General features: G+C 60.4%; 1 protein-coding gene across 1 annotated transcript in view; it reads right to left on the reverse strand.

Annotated features, from left to right (window-relative positions):
* Positions 1-19,047, reverse strand: part of LOC135192172 (fibrillin-2-like) — a 99,150-nt gene that overhangs the window by 46,424 nt on the left and 33,679 nt on the right. Inside the window, exons 9-18 of the mRNA XM_064175097.1 lie at positions 18,747-18,872; positions 16,811-16,933; positions 13,991-14,266; positions 12,283-12,336; positions 10,696-10,821; positions 9,170-9,295; positions 4,888-5,007; positions 3,857-3,994; positions 2,071-2,121; positions 323-448 (exon numbers count right to left, since the gene is read on the reverse strand). Coding sequence (XP_064031167.1) covers positions 323-448; positions 2,071-2,121; positions 3,857-3,994; positions 4,888-5,007; positions 9,170-9,295; positions 10,696-10,821; positions 12,283-12,336; positions 13,991-14,266; positions 16,811-16,933; positions 18,747-18,872 — 1,266 coding nt within the window. The remainder of the gene's footprint in view (positions 1-322; positions 449-2,070; positions 2,122-3,856; positions 3,995-4,887; positions 5,008-9,169; positions 9,296-10,695; positions 10,822-12,282; positions 12,337-13,990; positions 14,267-16,810; positions 16,934-18,746; positions 18,873-19,047) is intronic.

Here is a 19,047-nt window from a genome sequence, read left to right on the forward strand (position 1 = left end):
GGAGGTGCCATCAGGGCAGGAGGTGCCATCAGGGCAGGAGGTTGCCATCAAGGCAGGAGGTGCCATGAGGGCAGGAGGGGCCATCAAGGCAGGAGGTGCCATCAGGGCAGGAGGTACCATCAAGGCAGGAGGTGCCATCAGGGCAGGAGGTGCCATCAAGGCAAGAGGTGCCATCAGGGCAGGAGGTGCCACCAAGGCAGGAGGTGCCATCAGGGCAGGAGGTACCATCAGGGCAGGAGGGGCCACCAAAGCTGCTGCACGTGGTGGGCAGTGAAGGGGTTGGACCTCCTGAGAGGTTAGGGTGTGGGTGAGGTCTCCTTACCCACACATGTCCTGGCAGTGCCATCCAGGGTCAGCCCTTCGGGGCACTCGCAGCGGAAGGAGCCGGCGGTGTTGACGCAGCGCCCGTTGGGGCAGACGCCAGGGAAGACCTCGCACTCGTTCACATCTGTTGGCACAACAGCCAGAGGGTGGGCATCAGAGGGGCACAGGGACATGCTCCTGGAGGAGCAGAAGGAGCCCAGAGCTGCCCATCAGACTGAAAGTGGCCAAAGGGCTCACAGTGACCACCCCAGCTCCGTGCACAGCCACTCCTGCTACAGCAGGGTGAGCGTCTCGGGTGCCATCAGTGTCAACCACTCAGTTGTGCCACATGGCCTCATCCTCCCAGAGCTGGCCTCTGTCCTGCAGCCCAGGGCATGAGGCAGGCTCCTGCTCAGATGTTTCCACTGATGAATTGTAGATTCATGCACCAATGGGGGTGCTGCTGGAGGAGAAGCTCAGCAGGAGCCAGCAGTGTGCACTTGCAGCCCAGAGAGCCAAGCAGAGCCTGGGCTGCAGCAGCAGCAGTGTGGCCAGCAGGGCCAGGGAGGGGATTCTGCCCCTCTGCTCTGCTCTGCTGAGACCCCACCTGGAGTCCTGCATCCAGCTCTGGAGCCCCTGGGACAAGAGGGCTGTGGAGATGCTGGAGAGTGTCCAGAGCAGGGCCAGGAGGATGCTCAGAGGCTGCAGCAGCTCTGCTGTGAGCACAGCCTGAAAGAGTTGGGGCTGTGCAGGCTGGAGCAGAGGAGGCTCCCAGGTGACCTTCTTGTGGCCTGCCAGCATCTGAAGGGGGCTCCAAAAAAGCTGGGGAGGGACTTTTGAGGCTGTGAGGGAGTGGCAGGAGTGGGGGGGATGGAGCAGAGCTGGAGGTGGGGAGAGTGAGGCTGGAGGTGAGGAGGAAGTTGTTGAGCAGGAGAGTGGTGAGAGCCTGGCAGGGGTTGCCCAGGGAGGTGGTTGAGGCCCCATGGCTGGAGGTGTTTGAGGCCAGGCTGGCTGAGGCTGTGTGCAGCCTGCTCTAGGGTAGGGTGTCCCTGGGCATGGCAGGGGTTGGCACTGCCTGCTCCTTGTGGTCCTCTCCAACCCTGCCTGGCTCTGGGATTGTAATTAAGAAAGGCTTTCTCAATCAGCTCATTGCAGTGGTGAGGAAGCTGCCAGGGCACCAAGAGCTGAGCCTGGGGAGCCAAGCTTGGCACAGCTGCTGCCCAGTGGCTCCCCTCAGCCATGCAGAACAGCAGCTGCACCGCAGAGAAGAAGGGCAGCTGCTGCCCATGACACTCTGGACACTGACAAACTGCTCCACCAGGGCAGGGTAGAGTGGGAGGAGAACTTCCCTTGCCCTGCTGGTCACACTCCTCTTCTTCTGCAAGGAGGCTGCAGCACAAAGCCTTGCCACAGGCAGGCAAGGAGGTGCCATTGAGGCAGGAGGCAGGCAGGGTGCTCTTGTTGCAGAAGTCCACAGCTGGCACAGTGAGGCCACATCTGGACTACCATGCCCAGTTCTGGCCTCCTCAGTACAGGTTGTTGGCAGGGAGGGTGGTGAGAGACTGGCACAGGTTGAAGGTGGTGAGACACTGGCACAGGTTGCCCAGGGAGGTTGTGGAGCACAGAAGCACAGAATGGGATCAAAGATCCCACACTGGAGAGAGTCCAACAAAGGAGGCAGCAGTGCAGACCTCCCAACAGCAGCAACCAAACCATGACCACATCATTGCCACCCAAGATGTCCTCTGTGTCCTGGCAGCACTTTACCTTCACAGGTGACCCCTTTCATCCTGGCATAGCCCCGGGGACAGGCAGTATCTGCGAGAGAGCAGAGGGACATCAGCAGGGAACTTGGGCTGCCTCCTGCCCCTGGGCTGGTTTGAAGCTAGCCAGAATGTTTTGGTGAGGAGAAATAGATGCTAGGCTGTGAAAAGGAAGCAAAGGTGATGGCTACTTCACTCATAGGCTTGCTGAGATGGATGAGAGCACAAATCTAGCTAAGGGAGTCTGTCTCCTGGGGCTGCAGGAACTTCTCTCTCTAACCTGCCTGACTAATCCCTCTGCTTCCTGACCCCCCCCGGCCGACCCTCCAAACTACCTTGAGCATGAAGCAGAGTCTGGAGTGAGGTAGAGGGATGGGAGAAGGTGGCAGGGCAGGTGGGAGCCCCTCCTGGGCAGGTTTCTGGGGGGGGCTGTTGTGTTTCTGCAGCACTTTGTCTGTTGCTCTGCACGTTGTAACTGCCTGCTCCTACCTTGTGTGCAGGGTTAACCCTCCTGGGGGGAGTGACCCTGACCCTAGGTGACCTTGACCTCTCCCCAGGGGTGGGTCTGAACACTACCAAGTGGTAGTTAGGTAGGTTCCTGCCTAAAAATCCATACAAGCAGGGTGGGGGACACACTCCTGGTTCCTCTCTCTGCCTGCATCACCATTCCTGCTTCCCTGCTGCTCTTCATCTCCCCACGTGGCCATCACCACCACCAGGCAGACAAAAACCACTGCCACCAATCCTGATTGTGTGTTCACATGGTTTGTATCTGGGTTCCCCTTCCTTGCACCTTTGTAACCTCCCTACCTCAGATACCTTCTGGTTATTGTTAACCTGTGCTCAGTTTGGGGCTCCCCAGTTGAGGAGGGACAGGGATCTGCTGGAGAGGGTCCAGCAGAGGGCTGTGAGGATGATGAGGGGACTGCAGCACTGCCTGAGGAGGAGAGGCTGAGGGCCCTGGGGCTGCTTAGGCTGCAGAAGAGAAGACTCGGAGGGGATTTAAATATCTCTGGGGGCTGGGGGTCAGGGAGGGGGGGACAGGCTCTGCTCACTGCTCCCTGGCACAGGACAAGCAGCAGTGGATGGAAGCTGCAGCACAGGAGGTTCCAGCTCAGCACAAGGGGCAACTTCTTGGCTGGAAGGGTCCCAGAGCCCTGGCACAGGCTGCCCAGAGAGGTTGTGGAGTCTCCTTGTGTGGAGCCTTTCCAGGCCTGTCTGGATGTGTTCCTGTGTGCCCTGAGCTGGATTGGATGCTCCTGCTCTGGCAGGGGCTTGGACTGGATGAGCTCTTTGGGTCCCTTCCAACCCCTGACTCCCTGTGATCCTGTGATCCCTATGATCTCTGTGATCCTGTGATCCCTATGATCACTGTGATCCTGCTCTGGCAGGGGGCTTGGACTGGATGATCTCCTTGGGTCCCTTCCAACCCCTGACATCTGTGAGCCTGTGAACTTTTCTTCTTTTAACTTCCAAACGGCAGTGAGATTCTTTATTTGGGTCTGCTTTACCTTTCCTCTCTCTCTCTCCATCTAATTCCTTGCCTTTGGGGAAAGAAGGGGGAGAAGAGGGAAGGGCATCCTAGGGACTGCTATTGGTTCTACCAACCCTCTTGGAGTCTCTAGGGGGGGGGATTTAAAACCTTGTGCTGAGCTGGGAACACAAAGCTTCATTCATTGCATTTCCCGAGGGGCTGAGCCTAGCCTGGGTGAGTCTCCAAAGTGGGAGGGGGCTGCCAGCCAAAGCATCACAGCCCCCACGCCGAAGGGGCAGGCTGGGCAGGGGCTCACCGATCTCGCAGCGCTCGCAGGGGCTGCCCCAGGCTGCCCCCAGCGTGGCACAGCACTCGGACTTGAGCGTGGCGCCGTTGATGTTCACCTCGCAGCGCCCGTCCTGGATGTTCAGCCAGCAGGTGCCCTTCATGCTGTCTGCGGGGGGCAAAGGAGAGGTGGGACTGAGCAGCAGCGCTGGGAGAGAGGCTGCCAGCTCCGGGGGAGCTGCGTGGAGAAGCCATCCCTGAGGAGCTCGGAGAAGCCTCCACGAGGAGATCGGAGTAACCTTCCTGAGGAGCTCAGTGACTGCCCACCCACGAGGGGCTCAGTGACTGCTCACCCACGAGGGGCTCAGTGATTGCCCACCCACGAGGAGCTCAGTGACTGCCCACCCACGAGGAGCTCAGTGACTGCCCACCCACGAGGAGCTCAGTGACTGCCCACCCACGAGGAACTCAGTGCCTGCCACCCACGAGGGGCTCAGTGACTGCCCACCCACGAGGAACTCAGTGACTGCCACCCACGAGGGGCTCAGTGACTGCTACCCACGAGGGGCTCAGTGATTGCCCACCCACGAGGGGCTCAGTGACTGCCACCCACGAGGAGCTCAGTGACTGCCCACCCACGAGGAACTCAGTGCCTGCCACCCACGAGGGGCTCAGTGACTGCCCACCCACGAGGGGCTCAGTGACTGCCCACCCACGAGGAACTCAGTGACTGCCCACCCACGAGGAGCTCAGTGACTGCCACCCACGTGGAGCTCAGAGCAGCCACCCACGAGGGGCTCAGTGATTGCCCACCCACGAGGAGCTCAGTGACTGCCACCCACGTGGAGCTCAGAGCAGCCACCCACGAGGAGCTCAGTGCCTGCCACCCACGAGGAGCTCAGTGCCTGCCACCCACGAGGGGCTCAGAGCAGCCACCCCTGCAGAACCAGGAGGAGCCATCCCCAGGACCTGAGTGAAGCAACCCCTCAGGAGCTGAGTGGAAGCAGGGGTGCTGAGGGGTGGTGCTGCCATGCCAGCTGCCCGTGGCAGGTCCAGCCTTACCCACGCAGATGGTGCCACTGGGGTCCAGCTTGCTGCCCGGGGAGCACTCGCAGGCGAAGGAGCCGGCGTTGTTCCTGCAGACGCCGTTCACGCAGGGGTTGGAGGTGCACTCGTTGATATCTGGGGGGAGAGAGGCACTGGCACTGCAGGCGCTGGCACTGCAGGGGCTGGCGCTGCAGGGGCTGGCGCTGCAGGGACTGGCGCAGCAGGGACTGGCGCAGCAGGGACTGGCACTGAAGGGACTGGCGCTGCAGGCGCTGGCGCTGCAGGGACTGGCGCTGCAGGGACTGGCGCAGCAGGGACTGGCGCAGCAGGGACTGGCGCAGCAGGGACTGGCACTGAAGGGACTGGCGCTGAAGGGGCTGGCGCAGCAGGGACTGGCGCAGCAGGGACTGGCGCAGCAGGGACTGGCACTGCAGGGGCTGGCACTGCAGGCGCTGGCGCTGCAGGGACTGGCGCTGCAGGGACTGGCGCAGCAGGGACTGGCGCAGCAGGGACTGGCACTGAAGGGACTGGCGCTGCAGGCGCTGGCGCTGCAGGGGCTGGCGCAGCAGGGACTGGCGCAGCAGGGACTGGCGCAGCAGGGACTGGCACTGAAGGGACTGGCGCTGAAGGGGCTGGCGCAGCAGGGACTGGCGCAGCAGGGACTGGCGCAGCAGGGACTGGCACTGCAGGGGCTGGCACTGCAGGCGCTGGCGCTGCAGGCGCTGGCGCTGCAGGGACTGGCGCTGCAGGGACTGGCGCAGCAGGGACTGGCACTGAAGGGACTGGCGCTGCAGGGGCTGGCGCAGCAGGGACTGGCGCAGCAGGGACTGGCGCAGCAGGGACTGGCACTGCAGGGGCTGGCACTGCAGGCGCTGGCGCTGCAGGGAATGGCGCTGCAGGGACTGGCGCAGCAGGGACTGGCGCAGCAGGGACTGGCACTGAAGGGACTGGCGCTGCAGGGGCTGGCGCAGCAGGGACTGGCGCAGCAGGGACTGGCGCAGCAGGGACTGGCACTGCAGGGGCTGGCACTGCAGGGGCTGGCGCTGCAGGGGCTGGCGCTGCAGGGGCTGGCGCTGCAGGGACTGGCGCAGCAGGGGCTGGCGCTGCAGGGGCTGGCGCAGCAGGGACAGGCGCAGCAGGGGCTGGCACTGCAGAGGCTGGCGCTGCAGGGACTGGCGCTGCAGGGACTGGCACTGAAGGGACTGGCACTGCAAGCAGCTGTCTGAGGGAAAGGGCAAGTGAGGAAGGTGCAAGCAGGAGGTCTGCAGCCGCTCAGAGGAGGTGCAGGGCTCCAGCTCCATGTAGCTTTGCTTCTGTAAGGATTCATTTCTCCTCCCAGGAGGTTTAGCTGCTGCTTTCCTGTGCATTATACAGTAGGGTCCTGGCTGCTGGAGTCACCACCCCTGGAGGTGCTCAAGAAAGGTGTGGACATGACACCTGGGGACAGTCTCAAGCTGTGGCAGGGCAGGTTGAGGCTGGATGTGAGGAGGAGGAAGATGTTGGCAGAGAGAGTGATTGGCACTGGAATGGGCTGCCCAGGGAGGTGGTGGAGTGGCTGTGGCTGGAGGTGTTGAAGCCAAGCCTGGCTGGGGCACTGAGTGCCATGGTCTGGTGGCTGGGCAGGGCTGGGGGCTGGGTTGGAGTGGATGATCTTGGAGCTCTCTTCCAACCTGCTTCATTCTGTGATTCTAGGGTGATCAAGTCCAACCTAACACCTAACCCTTCTAACTGACTTCTAATCATCCTTGTATCCATCCTGTGGACTCTCTGCTGCAGATCCCTGTCCCTCTTCAACTTCCTCATCATAAAGATGAGGAAAGAATTCTCCAGATTCAGGCTGGATGTCAGGAAGAAGTTCTCCACAGCAAGAATGATTGGCACTGGAATGGGCTGCCCAGGGAGGTGATGGAGTGGCCATGCCTGGAGGTGTTGAAGCCAAGCCTGGCTGGGGCACTGAGTGCCATGCTCTGGTGACTGCACAGGGCTGGAGGAGAGGTTGGGCTGGATGAGCTTGGAGCTCTCTTCCAACCTGTTTGATTCTAGGATCATCAAGTCCTAGAATGAATTCTCCAGATTCAGGCTGGATGTTAGGAAGTTCTCCCCAGCAAGAGTGATTGGCATTGGCATGGGCTGCCCAGGGAGGTTGGTGGAGTCTCCATCCCTGGAGGTGTTTAAGAGGAGGCTGCAAGAGGCCCTTAGTGCCAGGGGTGAGTTAATCAGAAGGGTCAGGTGCTAGGTTGGACCTCGATGAGCTCAGAGGTCTTTTCTGGTTCATTCTGTGATGCTGTGTGGGGCTGTGAGCTCCAGGACTGAGGATGCCCTCAGGTGGGCCTGAGGGTGGTTGGTGCAGCTGGGGGATGCAGGACCTGGCTGAAGCAGATGTGAGGCCACACAGCACTTGCCATTTTTTCACCTTCTTTGCAGAAAATCTTTCACATTTGGGTTGGGTTTTTTTTTTTACCCTCTGAGCAGCCATTTCTGGTCAAAGTGCCAGGGCTGAGATGTTTGAGGACTTTGTGGTCAGGAACCAATTTCCCCCACTCCAACCTCTGCAGCTCTCCAGTCACATCTCCCAACCTTGCAATTTGGGTCAGGTTTTAAGCTTACAATTTTGAGGCCCCAGAGGAAATAGCTCTGGTTTGCAGGGCTCTGAGGAGCCCACAGGGTCTGGCTTTGGATGTCCACTGCTTGGAAGGAGGTGTGAAATTTCCACCCAGGGAAAAGAAAAACAAACCCAAAAGCCACAAACCCAAAGCCTTGGAGCTGCTCCAGTTCAAACCACTGCGGTCAGAAGGGAACTAAAGATGTGTCAGACCTCGAGTTCCTGCTCAGGCAGGACCTCAGACCACAGCTCACCTCTACACAGCCAGCTGAAGATGTGCCAGGGTGTGCCCAGGTGGCCAAGTAAGCCACCAGCATCCTGGTTTGGATCAGCCAAGTGCAGCCAGAGCAGGGCAGGGATTGTGCCCCTGTGCTCAGCACTACTGAGGTCACACTTTGAGTTCTGGGGTGCCTCACTCCAAGGACATTGAGGAGCTGAAGCAGATCCAGAGGAGGGTAACAAAGATGTGTCAGACCTTGAGTTCCTGCTCAGGCAGGACCTCAGACCACAGCTCATCCTTACACAGCCAGGCAACAGCCAGCTGAAGATGGGCCAGGGTGTGCCCAGGTGGCCAAGGAAGCCACCAGCATCCTGGCTTGGATCAGCCAAGTGCAGCCAGCCAGAGCAGGGCAGGGATTGTGCCTCTGTGCTCAGCACTGCTGAGGCCACACTTGGAGTTCTGGGGTGAGGTTTGGACTCCTCGCTCCAGAAGGACATTGAGGAGCTGGAGCAGGTCCAGAGGAGGGCAATGAAGCTGGGGAAGGGTCTGGAAAACAGAGCTGGGAAGGAGCAGCTGAGGGAGCTGGGGCAGGGTGTTCAGTGTGGAGAAGAGGAGGCTGAGGGCAGAGCTCATTGCTCTCTGCAGCTGCCTGAGAGGAGACTGGAGCCAGGTGGAGCTTGGGCTCTGCTTCCAAAGAGTAAGACATAGGACAAGAGAAAACAGCCTCAAGTTGCACCAGGGCAGGTTTAGGTTGGATATGAGGAACAATTGGAGCAGTTCTGCTGTGAGCACAGACAAAGAGTTGGGCAGAGGAGGCTCCCAGGTGACCTTCTTGTGGCCTGCCAGCATCTGAAGGGGGCTCCAAAAAAGCTGGGGAGGGACTTTTGAGGCTGTGAGGGAGTGGCAGGAGTGGGGGGGATGGAGCAGAGCTGGAGGTGGGGAGAGTGAGGCTGGAGGTGAGGAGGAAGTTGTTGAGCAGGAGAGTGGTGAGAGCCTGGCAGGGGTTGCCCAGGGAGGTGGTTGAGGCCCCATGGCTGGAGGTGTTTGAGGCCAGGCTGGCTGAGGCTGTGTGCAGCCTGCTCTAGGGTAGGGTGTCCCTGGGCATGGCAGGGGTTGGCACTGGATGAGCTTTAAGGTCCCTTCCAACCTAAACCATTCTATGATGATGGTGGTGTTGATCCAGTACATCCTGGAGACCTTTGTTCCTCTCCTTTTGGTGCTGGCTGACCCTTGTGGTTCCTTCCAACCCTGACTGATTCTATGAGTCCATGAATTTCTGCCCATTGAGAGCTGCCAAGCCCTTGCCCAGGCTGCCCAGGGCAGTGCCCATCCCTGGAGGGCTCTCAGAGCCAGGCAGATGTGATGCTGAGGTGATGCCTTGGCAGGATTTGGACTGGATGAAGCAAAAGATCTCTTCCAAACCAAAGGGCTGTGTGATCCCACACCTTGTGCAGGTGTCCCCCTTGGGCACTCACCTTCACAGGTGTCTGTCTCTGTCCTGAAGACGAAGCCCTTGGGGCAGGTGCAGGTGTAGCTGCCGGGGGTGTTGCGGCAGAGGCCATTGTCACACAGCAGCCGGTTCACAGTGCACTCATCCACGTCTGTGGGGCAGAGGGGTGGGAGAGGGCAAAGGGGTGGGAGTTGGCAGAAGGGTGGGAGAGGGCAGAGGGATGGGAGAGGGCAAAGGAGGGATGGGAGAGGGCAAAGGAGGGATGGGAGAGGGCAAAGGAGGGATGGGAGAGGGCAGAAGGGTGGGAGAGGGCAGAGGGGTGGGAGAGGGCAGAGGGGTGGGAGAGGGCAAAGGAGGGATGGGAGAGGGCAGAAGGGTGGGAGAGGGCAGAAGGGTGGGAGAGGGCAGAGGGGTGGGAGAGGGCAGAGGGGTGGGAGAGGGCAGAAGGGTGGGAGAGGGCAGAGGGGTGGGAGAGGGCAGAGGGGTGGGAGAGGGCAAAGGAGGCGTGGGAGAGGGCAGAGGGGTGGGAGAGGGCAGAAGGGTGGGAGAGGGCAGAAGGGTGGGAGAGGGCAGAGGGGTGGGAGAGAGCAACTGCACCACCAGTGCCCACTCCTCTCTGCCAGCCCCACAGACAGAGCTCTGGTAACCACAGCCACGCAAAGGCTGCTCCAGGGAGGTTGTGGATGCCTCTTCCCTGCAGGTGCTCAAGGTCAGGATGGATGAGAGCAACCCTGGGCTGGGGGAGGTGTCCCCTGCCCATGGCAGGGGGTTGGAATTGGATGAGATTTGAGGTCCCTTCCCAACCAACCCAGGGAGCAGCTCTGCTCTGAGGACAGGTTGAGAGAGCTGAGGCTCTGCTAGGGAGGAGCCAGCATGGAACCTGTCACTGACAGTGCAGGGCCACCCTAGGACCTTCCACTGCTGATGCTCAGAGGGGCTTGCAGCAGCTCTGCTCTGAGCACAGGCTGAGAGAGTTGGAGCTGTGCAGCCTGGAGAGGAGAAGGCTTCCAGGAGACATTGAAGTGGCCTTGCAGGAGCTGAAGTGAGCTACAGGAGGGCTGGGGAGGGACTATTGAGAAGGGCTTGGAATGAGAGGAAGAGGAGGAATGGGTTTGAAGTGGCAGAAGGGAGATTGAAAGTGGATGTTAGGAAGAAGTTGTTGGCAGGGAGGGTGGTGAGAGACTGGCACAGGTTGAGGGTGCTGAGACACTGGCACAGGTTTCCCAGGGAGGTGGTGGAGCACAGAAGCACCCAATGTGATCAAAGATCACATTGGGTGCTTCTGTGCTCCACCACCTCCCTGGAGATGTTCAGGACCAGGCTGAATGAGACCTTGAGCAGCCTGTTCTAGTGGGAGCTGTCCCTGCCTATGGCAGAGGGTTCGGAACCGGCTGAGCTTTGAGCTCCCTTCCAACCTAAACCATTCCATGATTCCACCACCTGAGCAGCTCAGGGTTGGGGGTCTGCAAGCTGGCTGCCAGCTTGAGGACATGCCAAGCAGCAGCACCAAGCTCCTGCTTGCCTCTGCCAGCCTGGCTGCCCTCTACTCACCCACACAGTTCTTGCCCGTGGGGTCCGACTCGTAGCCCAGGTTGCAGATGCAGCGGTAGCTGCCCCGCAGGTTCTCACACATGCCATTGGGGCAGATGTCTGGGTTGAGGGCACACTCGTTGATGTCTGCAGAGAGGAAGAGGTCAGATTAAGGGCAAGTCATGCTTAACTAACCTGAGAGCCATAACTGAATGGGTAGATGCAAGGAGAGCAGTGGATGTAGTCTGCCTCGACCTTAGCGAGGCTTTGGACATCATCTCCCGTGGCATTTTAAGGGAGCAGGCTGAGGAAGAGTGGGATGGAAGAGCAGGCAGTGAGGTGGGTTAGGAAGTGGTTGCAAGATAGAGTTCAGAGGGTGGGGATCAATGGTGCCAGGTCCAGCTGGAGAGCTGTGACCAGGGGTGTCCCCCAGGGATCAGTGCTGGGACCAGTCCTGACAGCTGCCCTGATGTCAGCTGCTTGCTAGAAAGCATCTCTCATGGTCCTGAGAGGGACTCCAGCCAGACACAGTGCCCTGGAAGGAAGCCCACGAGGTCACCAGGGGTTTGCCTTTGGCTCCTTCCCACTTGGAGAGTGGCTGAAGCTCCCTGGCTGCTTCCTGCTCTTTGTGGTGATCCGAGCACTGCCCAGGGGCTGGCAGTGCATGCCCTGACCTCCTGCCCAGCTATAATGCAAAGCAGGCCCCTGGCAGCACATCCCAGCATGTGCTTGTCACCTCCCTCTCCCTGGGACACCAGGGGACCTCTTCTGTGACTGTGGCAGACAGAGGGCAGAGGAAGGATTCGAACCAGAGGATGCAGTTGGAGACCATGGACCTCATTCTTCTGTGGTCAAGAGAGCAGGAGGCCAGAGGAGGGAGGGAGGCAACCAGAGGAGGGAGAGAGGCAACCAGAGGAGGGAGAGAGGCAGCCAGAGGAGGGAGAGAGGCAGCCAGAGGAGGAAGGGAGGCAGCCAGAGGAGGGAGGGAGGCAGCCAGAGGAGGGAGGGAGGCAGCCAGAGGAGGAAGGGAGGCAGCCAGAGGAGGGAGGGAGGGAGGCAACCAGGGGAGGAAGGGAGGCAACCAGAGGAGGGAGGGAGGCAACCAGAGGAGGGAGGGAGGCAACCAGAGGAGGGAGAGAGGCAACCAGGGGAGGGAGGGAGGCAACCAGGGGAGGGAGGGAGGCAGCCAGAGGCTGGAGCTGGTTGTGCCCTTCCTTCCCACCAAAGCAAAGCCAAACTCCTGGGATGCATCCCCAGAAATGTGGTTCCTGTGGGAATCAACCACCTGACTCCACACCTGGTCCTCAGGGAGGCTCAGTGCTAACTCTTGGTGCTTTAGGGATGCTCTCCTCAAGCTCAGCTTCCACCCACAGCCACTGCCCACCGTGGAGATGGGTAAGAACCCACCCATGCTGTGCCAGCTGCCCTAAGCTCACTCTCATGCAGCTTGCACCCCCTTGGCTGTGAGGTGTGACCCCCCCCCCAGCACACCCTCCACAGTGCCAGGTGGCAGTGGCACACTCTCCTCTGGTCACACAGCTGCAGGAGAAGAGCTGAGGGTGGCATGAGCTGTGCCAGGCTAGAAGCAGGTCCGTGGGGTGCACATACCTCTGCCATCAGCTGTTATCCCAATGCCACTGCTGCAGAGAGCCTGGAATTCAGCTGTGGAGGAAGGACAAGAGAGCCATGAGCTTGGCCAGAGGCAGAGACAGCAGCTCTGGGCCACCCTGGGTGTGCTGCTGCCTGTGGCAGAAGATCAGCTGAGGGCTCCCAAGCAGCCTCTGTCCACAGGGATGCAGTGAGAACCCCAGGGACAGGACAAGGGGCAGGGGGCACAAACTGGAAGCCAGGAGGAGAAACTGGTTTGGTGTGAGGCTGCTGGAGGCCTGCAGCAGGCTGCCCAGAGAGGCTGTGGAGTCTCCTTCTCTGCACAGCTTCCAACCCACCCTGGGCATTGTGCTCCTGGGCAAGCTGCTGTGGGTGCCCTGCTGGAGGAGGGGGGGTTGGGCTGGGTGAGCTCCAGAGGTCCCTTCCAACTTCGGGGGGGGTGGTTCAGAAGACCTGCCAGGGGTTCAGGATGAGACCTGCCAGGGGCTCAGGATGCTTCTCCCTGACTGGAGCTCTTCCAACTTGGGTCAGGGGTGTTCAGGGACCTGCCAGGGGCTCAGGATGCATCTCTCTGACTGGGTGAGCTCCAGAGGTCCCTCCCAACTTGGTGGGGGCATTCAAGGACCTGTCAGGGGCTCAGGATGCATCTCCCCTAACTGGAGCTCTTCCAACTTGGGGGTGGGAGGATTCAGAGAGATCTGTCAGAGGCTCAGGATGAGACCTGCCAGGGACTCAGGATGCATCTCCCTGACTGGAGCTCTTTCAATTTGGGTGGGGAGATTCAGAGACACCTGTCAGGGGCTCAGGATGAGATCTGCCAGGGGCTGAGGATGCATCTCCCTAACTGGAGCTCTTCCAGCTTGTGTGGGAGGATCGAGAGAGACCTGTCAGGGGCTCAGGATGCATCTCCCTGACTGGAACTCTTCCAACTTGGGTGGGGGGATTGAGAGAGACCTGTCAGGGGCTCAGGACAAGACCTGCCAGGGGCTCAGGATGCAGCTCCCTAACTGCAGCTCTTCCAACTTGAGTGGGAGGATTCAGAGATCTGTCAGGGACTCAGGATGAGACCTGCCAGGGGCTCAGGATGCATCTCCCTGACTGGGTGAGCTCCAGAGGCATCCTTCCAACTTGGTGGGGGGCGTTCAGAGACCTGCCAGGGGCTCAGGACGAGACCTGCCAGGAGCTCAGGACACATCTCCCTAACTGAAGCTCTTCCAATCTGAGTGGGGGGATCGAGAGAGACCTGCCAGGGGCTTGGGACAAGACCTGCCAGGGGCTCAGGATGAGACCTGCCAGGAGCTCAGGATGCATGTCCCTAACTGGAGCTCTTCCAACTTGAGTGGGGGGATTGAGAGAGACCTGCCAGGGGCTCAGGACAAGACATGCCAGGGGCTCAGGATGAGACCTGCCAGGAGCTCAGGACACATCTCTCTAATTGGAACTCTTCCAACTTGAGTGGGGGGATCGAGAGAGACCTGCCAGGGGCTTGGGACAAGACCTACCAGGGGCTCAGGATGAGACCTGGCAGGGGCTGAGGACGAGACCTGGCAGGGGCTGAGGATGAGACCTGGCAGGGGCTGAGGACGAGACCTGGCAGGGGCTGAGGACGAGACCTGGCAGGGGCTGAGGACTAGACCTGGCAGGGGCTGAGGATGAGACCTGGCAGGAGCTCAGCATGCAGCTCCCTTACCCCCCAAGAGAAGCTCACCCGAGTTTTTGGCCGGGCAGGGCTGGCAGGGCTCTCCGAAGCCGTGATCCGGGTTGGCACAGCAGCATTCCGACTTGGTGACAGCCCCGGGGAAGGGCCTGGCACAAGTGCCCTTCTTAATGCCCCCGTAGCAGGTGCTCCTCATGTGAGTGTCCACACAGACCCTCCCATCCACGCCGATGGCCAAGCCCCCCAGGCACTCGCAGCGGAAGGAGCCCTCCGTGTTGATGCACCACCCGTTCATGCAGATGCCAGGGGTCTCACACTCGTCGATGTCTGCAACAGAAGGAGCAAAGCTGCCCACGGCCACCCCTCCCCCTCCCCCTCCCTCCCTTCCTCCTGGCAGCAGGACACAAGGGAAAGAGGTAGGAAGAAGGTCTTGAGAGTGAGGGTGGGGAGAGGCTGGCACAAGGTTTGCCTGGGGAGGTTGAGGAGCACAGAATGGGATCAGCTGGCACAGAGGTACAGAATGGGATCAGCTGGCACAGAGGTACAGAATGGGATCAACTGGCACAAGGTTTGCCCAGGGAGGTTGTGGAGCACAGAATGGGATCAACTGGCACAGGTTGCCCAGAGAGGTTGTGGAGCACAGAATGTGATCAACTGGCACAGAGGCACAGAATGAGATCAGCTGGAACAGAGGTACAGAATGGGATCAACTGGCACAAGTTTTGCCCAGGGAGGTTGAGGAGCACAGAATGGGATCAACTGGCACAGGTTGCCCAGAGAGATTGTGGAGCACAGAGGCACAGAATGGGATCAACTGGCACAGGTTGCCCAGGGAGGTTGTGGAGCACAGAATGAGATCAGCTGGCACAGAGGCACAGAATGGGATCAACTGGCACAAGTTTTGCCCAGGGAGGTTGTGGAGCACAGAATGGGATCAGCTGGCACAGAGGTACAGAATGGGATCAACTGGCACAAGGTTTGCCCAGGGAGGTTGTGGAGCACAGAATGGGATCAGCTGGCACAGAGGTACAGAATGGGATCAACTGGCACAAGGTTTGCCCAGGGAGGTTGAGGAGCACAGAATGGGATCAACTGGCACAGAGGTACAGAATGGGATCAACTAGCACAAGGTTTGCCCAGGGAGGTTGTGGAGCACAGAATGAGATCAGCTGGCACAGAATGGGATCAACTGGCACAAGGTTTGCCCAGGGAGGTTGTGGAGCACAGAATGGGACCAACTGGCACAAGGTTTGCCCAGGGAGGTTGTGAAGCACAGAGGCACAGAATGGGATCAACTGGCACAGGTTGCCCAGAGAGGTTGTGGAGCACAGAATGAGATCAGCTGGCACAGAATGGGATCAACTGGCACAAGTTTTGCCCAGGGAGGTTGAGGAGCACAGACTGGGATCAACTGGCACAGGTTGCCCAGGGAGGTTGTGGAGCACAGAGGCACAGAATGGGATCAACTGGCACAAGGTTTGCCCAGGGAGGTTGAGGAGCACAGAATGGGATCAACTGGCACAAGGTTTGCCCAGGGAGATTGAGGAGCACAGACTGGGATCAACTGGCACAGGTTGCCCAGGGAGGTTGTGGAGCACAGAGGCACTGAATGTGATCGAAGAACCTCCCTGGAGCTGTTCAGGACCAGCTTGGATGAGGCCTTGAGTGACCTGTTCTAGCTGCTCCCTCCCTGAGGCTATTCAAGGCCAGGTTGGACGAGGCTCTGAGCAACTTGAGCTGGTGGCAGGCTCTGGACTCTCCTGCACACACAGGCAAGAGGCTCTGGAATCTTCTGTACATACAAAAAGGAGGCTCTGGACCCTCCTGCTCTCTTTGGACATCTCTGTCCCAATGGGACCATGGTTCCTAGGCTCAATCTCCCTCTTTTAGTTTCAAGCCACCACCTCTTGTCCTATTAGGACAGGACAAGAGGCTCTGGACTGTTCTGTGCACACATAAAACAGGCTCTGGGGTCTCCTGTACACACAGACAAGAGGCTCTGGACTCTATTGCACCCTGGGCATTTCCACCCTGATGGGACCATGGTTCCTGGGCTCAATCTCTCTTCTTCAGTTTCAAGCCATCACCTCTTGCCCTGTCCCAACAGGACAGGAGGCTCTGGACTCTCCTATACACACAGAGGCTCTGGAGTCTCCTGCACACACAGACAAGAGGCTCTGGATTCTGCTGCTCTCTTTGGACATTTCCATCCCAATGGGACCATGGTTCCTAGGCTCAACCTCCCTCTTTTAGTTTCAAGCCATCACCTCTTGTCCTGTCCTAACAGGCCCTGCTCAAATGTCTGCCCCCAGCTGTCTTCTGAGGAGCAGCTGAGGGAGCTGGGGGTGTGCAGCCTGGAGAAGAGGAGGCTGAGGGCAGAGCTCATTGCTGAGAGGAGGCTGGAGCCAGGTGGGGGTTGGGCTCTGCTCCCAAGGAACAGGACAAGAGGGCAGGACAAGGACAGGACAAGAGGACAGGATAAGCCAGGACAAGGACAGGACAAGAGGACAGGATAAGGACAGGACAAGGACAGGACAAGAGGACAGGATAAGGACAGGACAAGAGGACAAGAGGAAACAGGCCTCAAGTTGCCCCAGGGGAGGTTGGATACTACCAGAAACCTCTGCCCTGGAAAGGTTCCCAAAGCCTGCCCCAGGCTGCCCAGGGAGGTAGCTGAATCTCCATCCCTGGAGGGGTTTCAGAGCTGGGGTGCTGAGGGCCAGGGTTTAGCCCCAGCCTTGGCAGAGTCAGGGAAGGGTTAAATCTCAATGACCTCCTTCAAGGTCATTTCCAAGCCAAGTGACTCCATGCTGAGTGTGGGCAGCAGGGGCTGGGGGCAGAGGCAGAGCCCAAGCCTGGGACCCTCCTCACCGACACAGTAGCGGCCGTTGGGAGCCAGCACGAAGCCAGGCTTGCAGATGCACTTGAAGCTGCCATCCTCGTTGATGCACATCCCATTGAGGCACATGTTGGTGGTGGCACATTCGTCGTGGTCTGGGGAGGGACAAAGAGAAAACCTGAGCTGAGCCTGAGAGCTGCAGGCTGAGCCTGAGAGCTGAGCCTGAGAGCTGCAGGCTGAGCCTGAGAGCTGCTGCGCTCCGAAGCTCCCTGCCCCCCACCTCACGGCCAAAGTGCCTGCCCTCACGGCCACGCTTCCCACTGCTTCCCCTGGTGACAGCTGTGCTGCTGTGGACCTTTTGGGGCCCTGCTCAACTGGGGCAGCTCAAACTTCCAGCCCCAGCCCTGTTCACAGCCCTGCAGCCCAGGAGAGCACTCTGCAAACCCCTCCCTGCTTTGGCTCCTCTCGCTTGAAGATGCTCTTCAGACTAGCGATGAGGAGAGCACAGCACAGGGACCACAGGATCACAGAGATCATAGGGATCACAGGATCACATAGATCATAGGGATCACAGGGATCACAGGGAATCAGGAGTTGGAAGGGACCCAAAGAGATCATCCAGTCCAACCCCCCCTGCCAGAGCAGGACCATCCAATCCAGCTCAGAGCATACAGGAACACATCCAGGCAGGCCTGGAAAGGCTCCACACAAGGAGACTCCACAGCCTCTCTGGGCAGCCTGTGCCAGGGCTCTGGGACCCTTCCAGGCAAGAAGTTGCCCTTGTGCTGAGCTGGAACCTCCTGTGCTGCAGCTTCCATCCACTGCTGCAGCTTCCATCCACTGCTGCTTGTCCTAGCCCAGGGAGCAGTGAGCAGAGGGGAGGGGAGAGGAGGGAAGGAAGGTGAGGGCAGAGGAGGGGAGGGGAGGGGAAGGAAAGGGAGGTGAGGGAAGGGCAGGGGAGGAGAAGAGAGGGGGGGGAAGGGGAGAAGAAGGGGAGAGGAGGGGGAAGGGAGAGGAGGGGGAAGGGAGAGGAGGGGGAAGGGAGAGGAAGGGGAGGGGAAGGGGAGAGGAAGGTGAGGGGAAGGGGAGAGGAAGGGAGGAAGGGGAGAGGAGAGGAAGGGAGAGAGGAGGGGAAGGGGAGAGGAGGGGAAGGGGAGAGGAGGGGAAGGGGAGAGGAGGGGAAGGGGAGAGGAGGGGAAGGGGAGAGGAGGGGAAGGGGAGAGGAGGGGAAGGGGAGAGGAGGGGAAGGGGAGAGGAGGGGAAGGGGAGGGGAAGGGGAGGGGAAGGGGAGGGGAAGGGGAGGGGAAGGGGAGGGGAGGGGAGGGGAAGGGGAGGGAGGAAGGGGAGGGGAAGGGGAGGGGAAGGGGAGGGGAAGGGGAGGGGAAGGGGAGGGGAAGGGGAGGGGAGAGGAAGAGGAGGGGAGGGGGAGAGGAAGAGGAGGGGAGGGGGAGAGGAAGAGGAGGGGAGGGGGAGAGGAAGGGGGAAGGGGAGAGGGAGGGGGAAGGGGAAAGGGGAGAGGGAGGGGGAAGGGGAGAGGGGGGGGTAAGGGGAGAGGGGGGGAAGGGGAGAGGGGGGGAAGGGGAGAGGGGGGGAAGGGGAGGGGGGGGAAGGGGAGGGGGGGGGAAGGGGAGAGGGGGGGAAGGGGAGAGGGGAGGAAGGGGAGAGGAGGGGAAGGGGAGAGGAGGGGAAGGGGAGGGCAGGGCAGGAAGGGGGGGGCAGGGCAGGAAGGGGGGGGCAGGGCAGGAAGGGGGGGGGGCAGGGCAGGAAGGGGGGGGGCAGGGCAGGAAGGGGGGGGCAGGGCAGGAAGGGGGGGGCAGGGCAGGAAGGGGGGGGCAGGGCAGGAAGGGGGGGGCAGGGCAGAAAGGGGGGGGGCAGGGCAGGAAGGGGGGGGGCAGGGCAGGAAGGGAGGGGGCAGGGCAGGAAGGGGGGGGGGCAGGGCAGGAAGGGGCAGGACAGGGCATCTCTTACCAACGCAGTTCTTGCCGTCGGGGGTGATCTCGAAGCCGGCGTTGCAGATGCACTGGAAGCTGCCGTCGGTGTTGACGCAGCGCCCGTTGCGGCACATCACCCCGTTCATGATGCACTCGTCGATGTCTGCCGGCAAAGCACCGCCGTGAGAGCAGCCCCGGGCGGGTGGCAGCAGCATAGAAACAGGCAGGTTGGAAGAGAGCTCCAAGCTCAGCCAGTCCAACCCAGCACCCAGCCCTGCCCAGTCAACCAGACCATGGCACCGAGTGCCCCAGCCAGGCTTTGCTTGAACACCTCCAGG

Source organism: Pogoniulus pusillus, chromosome 41 (assembly GCF_015220805.1).
Source record: "Pogoniulus pusillus isolate bPogPus1 chromosome 41, bPogPus1.pri, whole genome shotgun sequence".
NCBI classification, from domain to species: Eukaryota; Metazoa; Chordata; class Aves; order Piciformes; family Lybiidae; genus Pogoniulus; species Pogoniulus pusillus.